The sequence below is a fragment of the Helianthus annuus genome, chromosome 13 (genome assembly GCF_002127325.2).
Source record: "Helianthus annuus cultivar XRQ/B chromosome 13, HanXRQr2.0-SUNRISE, whole genome shotgun sequence".
Classification (NCBI taxonomy): Eukaryota; Viridiplantae; Streptophyta; class Magnoliopsida; order Asterales; family Asteraceae; genus Helianthus; species Helianthus annuus.
In genome coordinates this window covers 132157852-132165285 of record NC_035445.2, presented here as the reverse complement: position 1 = coordinate 132165285, position 7434 = coordinate 132157852, and the positions used below count along the sequence as shown (strand labels likewise).

General features: G+C 36.8%; 1 protein-coding gene across 1 annotated transcript; it reads left to right on the top strand.

The window, feature by feature from the left end:
- Positions 1-264: 264 nt before the first annotated feature.
- On the top strand, positions 265-2131 carry LOC110898713 (protein NEN4). The gene is made up of 5 exons (XM_022145545.2): positions 265-836; positions 941-1004; positions 1100-1186; positions 1442-1663; positions 1817-2131. Exons 1-5 carry the CDS (start codon positions 355-357, stop codon positions 1904-1906), a joined length of 945 nt encoding a protein of 314 aa, XP_022001237.1. The 5' UTR covers positions 265-354; the 3' UTR covers positions 1907-2131.
- Positions 2132-7434: the final 5303 nt, after the last annotated feature.

Below are 7434 nucleotides of genomic sequence, written 5' to 3'. Positions count from 1 at the left end.
TTTTTCAGTTACACAGTTTCATACATGTAGTTATATAAGTATACATTTTTCTCGCGGCATCTGAATTTGGAACTTACTAGTAAAAAAAACATTCTCCTCGTCATCTTAATTCTTAAATACACAATCGGAGGTTTCCTGTTCCTTCTTACTTGGAAAACCTCAATTGTTTCAAACTATTGTTTAACTTGAACTACAAGTCAATCAACCATCCATTCATGCATTTCATCTCTTCATGTATATATATACACCCACGTGATGTATGCATATACACCATATATCCAATACATACTATTCATATTCCAATATCAATATCAATACTAATATCAATCAAAGTTCATAAGTTAGATTCATTAGATGAAATCCGAAATGTCGAACGAGGTCGTATTCTTCGATTTAGAAACAAATGTTCCAAAAAATCCTACACAAAAATTCTGGATCCTGGAGTTTGGGGCGATGGTGGTGTGTCCGCGAAAGCTAGTCGAGCTCGAGAGCTATTGCACGTTGATCAGGCCGGGTGACTTATCTGCGGTCGGGGTGAATCCCGCAAGGTGTCATGGGATATCTAGAGGGACGGTTTTAGAAGCACCTTCTTTTGAAGAAGTTGCTGATAAAATATTCAAGATTTTGGATGGTAGGATATGGGCTGGACATAATATTCGACGGTTCGATTGTGTTAGGATTCGAGAAGCGTTTAAGGAGATAGGGCGGGTTGCGCCTGAGCCTGTTGCGTTGATTGATTCTTTACCGGTTTTGTCGGATAAATTTGGGAGACGAGCTGGTGACATGAAGATGGCCTCGTTGGCTAACTATTTTGGCCTTGGTGAACAAAAACACAGGTACTATATCATATTATATCATATCATATTATGTTTTTATTTTTATCGTGACATTGAAGAGAAATGAAAGAGTTAATAAAGATAAATGCTTTGTTGATATTTAGGAGTCTTGATGATGTTCGGATGAATCTTGAAGTTGTCAAGCATTGCGCGACGGTGTTGTTTCTGGTAACGAATTGAAAAAAACGTGTTTTTTAACTTAATTATGTCTTGGAATGTCGGATTTTAACCTTGTTTGATGTTTTTCACATGAATAAATCTAGGAGTCCGCGATTCCTAGCGTTCTTAAGGATCAATGGAAGCAAGATATATCACCTAGCATCACAACCAGAAGTAGAGGCAATGTAATGGTATGTATAGAATATTGAAAATTCTTAAGGTAGTATGTATTATTAATCAATTATAGATAAAATATCAATAATTATACGATAATAAATAATTACAAAGGATAATGAAATATACAAAGGAAACTAATGAAAGCATATTTTCTGATTATGATAAAAATAATTACAATAAACTCTAACTAATATATTTTATCTCTCTATGGTATATTTCTTCATTAAATATATTTCATTTTCTACTTGTTATATATGTGGTAATACAAGGAACCGAGCATATCAAGCACAATGAACCAAAAATTGCATCAAGAGGCACCACCGAGCATATCAAGCACAATGAACAAAAAATTGCATCAAGAGGCACCACCGATATCGATGATGACAACAAGAAGTAGGAGCAAACCAAACAACGAAGAAACAAGCCGTAAATCACCTTCGGTACTCAACCGTCGTCGAGTTGTCCCCTATCCAACCGGAAACCTTGGACAGGTTCAATAGTTATTACAAACCACATTTAGTTTTTCGAGGGTCAAACTGGTGAAATCCAATGCATAACTGGATTTCACCAATTTCAACCCTAAAAAGTACAATATTCACCGCTATAATCTCTTCTTATTTCCCATTGCTTGTTGATCGAAACAGATGACGGAAAAGGTGAAAAACATGTTGCGAGATGCACGAAACACGCCATTGAATAATCTTCTCAGGCATTCTCATACGTTGCTCAGATGAAACGAATTCAAGATTGGTTGAGTTCAAGCTTTGAATTGGATTTTGTTTGAGCTTCAACAATGGAATTGATTCATTATAGAATTCTTTGATTTTTTTATTCTACATATAAATTAACTATTTAATGATTTAATCTATGTAATAATACCTGTCAATTATTTGTAATATAAACGAAATTTAAGATTCTTTTGTTGCTTAATCTTTTGAAAACGTTTCATTTGATGTGTATTTAAACTAGGTTATCACCCGCGAACTTCGCGGGTAGAAAAATTTACTTTATATTAATCAAACTATGTCAGAAAGTTGTTTTATAATTGTTTTGAATTGAAAGTTGTAGTCATTAGGGTTGCGAACAAACTTGTTTTTTAATTGTTTTGAATTGAAAGTTGTAGTCGTTAGGGTTGCGAGTAAGGTTAGAAACTTTGGGCAAGAACCGGAGGCAGAAATTTGCCTCACTGAATGACCCACGACAAAAAAAAAACTTTTATTTATTATAACAGATTATTAGAACTTTATTAATATTTTGTCCGTTCTTTATTATAACACTTAACATGTATAAAAAAATAAAAAAAAACTATAATGAATTCTCCAAGCCTTTAACACCACCATTGTCACCAACCTTTGAAACACACAAACACAATATCTTTTGATATGCACAATCACATTGGTTGAGTACCACACATATAGGCCAAACAGGTTGAAAGTTGACTGTAGTGCAATCCAAATTTCAAATGCATAGTTTTCAAATGTATTTATTATTGTTATAATATTATTTACGTACTATATTTGACCTATTAATTATTATTTACAAAACATACTAAAAGTGGTTTTTGAAACTTTAAAAGTTAAACATATGAGGTAAAATCTTACTTCATAATAATAGATTGTCGATTTGTAAACAAAATTATTAACTCAAAATTATAAAATAAATCTATCTATGGAGTATGCATTGGTAAACATACACGACATTCTCAAAATTACAGAGACAAATTTCAATAGTTTGTTTGATTTGCAAAATATTTTATAAATTGATATTAACAAACGGGAAAAAATAAAGATAAAATATAAATTATTAATGTTTAGTTTATTAACAAATTTGAAACCTTAAATTTTTACCTACTTTGATTTTAAAAATATAAGAAAGTACTCACGGTTATGTTATTGATGGTTTTAAATTCAATTTGTTTGTTTTTAAAAATAAATTAATTTGGAAATTCAAATTGTTTGTGTAAAAAAATATTCATGTATTGATCAAATAAAACGTTGTATCCAAATGACTTGTTTTTTGTATAATAAAACATAAATGATATTAGTTTGTATTGATACAAAAATTTCCATGATCACAACATCAAACGGAATTGAGATATAGCATAGATAACATTGTAAATTGAGATACAATTAAAATACTTATATTATACACATAAAATACTTTAATGAGTAAGAAAATAATAAAAAAAGTTTAAAGTAAGCTCAAAACACCTATAATACATATTCATAAAGATCGATGATTGATTGAAAACGCCAAAGGTCGCTTGTGACGATTTGCGTCCCCTTTTTTTACGATGAATATCATTTTACTATATGTTTAATTAGAAATTGTATAAGTTCATGACCGATTTTGCAACCGGCTAGTGCCATGACTAGATTTGTGCTAGCTGAGTTTTGCAACCGCCAAGCTTTTGCCACCGAAAAAGTTTGTAACAATATGTTTAGATTTACCGAAAAAAATGTTGTGATAATGCACTGATGACTTGAGTATCTAGAAAATATATCGACCATCTTAAGTTTTTCACAAAGTCAGATATTAAAAAATGTAGGTTAGTAAAACACTCACTAATTCATAAGTTTCAAAAATCACCTTCCAATGTAGAGGCTATAATAGAAAGAGATTGTTCTTGTATTTCTATACATTTGATACACTTTCATATAGCCTATATATAGGTGATTACAAATAATGAAATATAAATACAAGGGAGACATTTATGCAAATATACAAGGAAGGTAATTGACTGAGATTTGAATGTTGATGAAGATGATTGAGACTTGAAATCAGGAAAGAGAGAATTATGTCTTGTAATATTCTATTCCCTTATACGCCCCCGCAAGATGGAGGATCCATCGGATACGCCAATCTTGGAGCGATTACGCAAGAATGGTTCTCTCGTCAAAGGTTTAGTGAGCATATCCGCTAGTTGATCTTGGGAGTTGATGTGAAGAACACGAAGTTTTCCCGCCGATACTTGTTCTCGGACAAAGTGGTAGTCGAGTGCCACATGCTTCATGCGGGAATGGTATACTGGATTTGCACATAGATATGTAGCGCCTGTATTATCACAATATAAAGATGGGGTAACAGTGGAAGGTATGCCAAGTTCTTGCAATAAGTGTTTAGTCCATGTAAGTTCTGCGGAAGCATTTGCTAAGGCCTTATATTCTGCTTCAGTTGAGGATCGGGATACCGACTTTTAGCGAGTGGATTTCCAGTTAGATGATGTTGGTGTCGAGATAGAGAATATAGGCTGTAGTAGACCGACCAGAATCATGTACACCACCCCAATCAGAATCAGAGAAGGCCGAGAGATCGAGAGAAGAGTTGTGATTTAGGAACAGTCCATGATGAATGGTTCCTTTGAGGTAGCGAAGAACATGTTTAAGGGCTTGCCAATGTGTTTGATGCGGGTTATGCATGAATTGAGAGAGCTTGTTAATAGCAAAGGAGATATATGGGCGAGTAAAAGCTAGATATTGTAAAGTTCCCACGAGTTTCCTGTATGGTGTGGCGTCCACCGAAGGAGAATAGTCGAAAGCGGATAATGGTTCGGTAGCACTTAGGGGAGTGGTAACATCCTTCGCCCCATCCATGTGAAATTGTTCTAAATTATCTTGAATGTAACGGTGCTGGGATAGAAAGAGCCCTGTTGGTGTAGGAATGACTTCTACACCAAGAAAGTGATGTAGCATGCCAAGATCCTTGATAGAGAACTGTGTACCTAAGGCATGAACAAGTTGATCAAGGAAGTGGGAGTCATTTCCTATGAGGACAATATCGTCAACATAAACCATAAAATAACACGTGATGTGTTGATGATGGTAGATGAAGAGTGAGGCATCGGCTCGGGATTTCCGAAATCCAAAGCGAGTGAGAAATTGAGTGAGTTCATTGTACTAGGCACGAGGAGCATGTTTTAAGCCGTAGAGAGATTTTTTAAGTTTGCATATGTGATGCGGGTAACGAGGATCCTCATAGCCTGGTGGTTGAGTCATAAAAACGTCTTCATGAGGGGTGCCATGAAGAAAAGCGTTGTTAACATCGAGTTAACGCAAGGGCCAATTTTCGGATAGGGTTAAGGATAGGATTGTTGTAACAGGGCTGAACGTGTCAAAATAGTCCTTCCCATGTTGTTGAAGAAAACCCTTTGAGACTAGACGCGCTTTATATTTGGCAACGGAGCCATCAGTATTACGTTTAATTCTAAAAATCCATTTGCAACCTATAGGTGCTTGGGAACTGGGTGGAACTATTTCCCATGTTTGATTTTGTAGGAGAGCATTAAACTCAGAGTCCATAGCACGTCTCCACTGTGGATCCTTTGACGCTTAAGTATGAGTAGTGGGTTCGATGGTTGGTGGTAAAGGATGTAGAGTGGTGTGGTTGACAAGGTTTGGATTGTAATATTTTGGGTTTGGTTTTTTAGTTCGGGATGGCCGATTGCATTCAGTAGCAGAAGAGGAGTTGGGCTCAGTTGTGGAATGGGTAGAGGACGTTGTTGCCGGTTCATGGTTGGATTGAGTAGATGAAGAGTGAGGCATCGGCTCGGGATTTCCGAAATCCAAAGCGAGTAAGAAATTGAGTGAGTTCATTGTACTAGGCACGAGGAGCCTGTTTTAAGCCGTAGAGAGATTTTTTAAGTTTGCATATGTGATGCGGGTAACGAGGATCCTCATAGCCTGGTGGTTGAGTCATAAAAACGTCTTCATGAAGGGTGCCATGAAGAAAAGCGTTGTTAACATCGAGTTGATGCAAGGGCCAATTTTTGGATAGGGCTATGGATAGGATTGTACGAATAGTGATGGGTTTTGTAACAGGGCTGAACGTGTCAAAATAGTCCTTCCCATGTTGTTGAAGAAAACCCTTTGCGACTAGACGCGCCTTATATTTGGAAACGGAGCCATCAGGATTACGTTTAATTCTAAAAATCCATTTGCAACCTATAGGTGCTTGGGAACCGGGTGGAACTAGTTCCCATGTTTGATTTTGTAGGAGAGCATTAAACTCAGAGTCCATAGCACTTTGGTTGACAAGGTTTGGATTGTAATATTTTGGGTTTGGTTTTTTGGTTCGGGATGGCCGATTGGATTCAGTAGTAGAAGAGGAGTTGGGCTCGGTTGTGGAATGGGTAGAGGAGGTTGTTGCCCGTTCATGGTTGGATTGATGTTCGATGGTGGTGGATGGAGGTGGAGATGGATTAGTGTGGGAGTTTGATGATTGCGACTGAGGAGGTGAGGATGTAGTAGGTTTGGTGTGGTCAGATGTAGGTGTAGGGCTGGGCATGGGAGTGTGCGAAGGGGAGGCCGAGGGAGGAGGATCAGTTGTTATTGTGGAAGGAGACGAAGTAGTGGAGTGGTGTGGAGTTGGAATATCTGGTGGAGATGAGGTGCAAGTTTTGCAAGTGGGAATGGGAGGCATAAAGGAGTCAACAGTAGGTAAGGGAAGTGGGTTAGGGCCATTTGTGGTAAAGGGAAATAGTGATCAATAAACTCTAGTTACGACACTTGCGCCCAAGATCCATCCTGTTACCTGAAATACATGTAATTTTGGAAAACATCAACATAAAGTTGAGCGGGTTCATGCGTCTTGTTTGTATATCGTAATTCTTGTAAATCTTTGAGAGACTCCTTTGTAAACAGGTATGAAAAGTATGTATGAACATGAATGTTTTACAAGGACTCTAAGGCACATGGAGCACTCGTAATGGCTCTTTTAAGGCATGTGAGGACATAGGGAGTACTTGTTAGACTCCTTGAGAACATGGGGAGTACTAGTTATGACTCCTTGACCGTGTCGATTACCCTCGACTGTGTCGATTAACCTCGACTGGGACTCCGAAGCACTACTAGGTACTAGTTGTGACCATGAGTGGGGTTCGGCCGTACCCGTTAGATCTATCCCTCGTCCCTAATTAATGAATGTTTTTAATGGCTTGGTACTAGTTTTCACCAAGACTTTATGGCATTTTTAGCATTTCTTGGTACTAGTTTTCACCAAGAATTTATGGCATCTTTAACACTGCTTGGTACTAGTCTTCACCAAGAGTTTATGGCATTTTTAGTATTAAGTCTATGCTCACATGATCTAGTATTTCAAAGGCATTTCATACCGTTTAAGTACTTGTACATGTATTTCACCCCCGAGAGTTATAAAACCAAAAAACAGTTAAAGAAAAGGGGGAGCATTAACTCACAACTTTGCGTTCCTGCGTCGTAAACTTCACCGGATTTGCTTATCTAGCATCGTGACCTAAACATGTTTA

Bases quoted from the DNA above. Each gene is read 5' to 3' on its own strand.
- LOC110898713 (XM_022145545.2), top strand. From the start codon at position 355: ATGAAATCCGAAATGTCGAACGAGGTCGTATTCTTCGATTTAGAAACA. The intron at 837-940 runs GTACTATATCAT...GTTGATATTTAG, and splicing joins CTTGGTGAACAAAAACACAG to GAGTCTTGATGATGTTCGGA. The intron at 1,664-1,816 runs GTTCAATAGTTA...TGATCGAAACAG, and splicing joins CAACCGGAAACCTTGGACAG to ATGACGGAAAAGGTGAAAAA.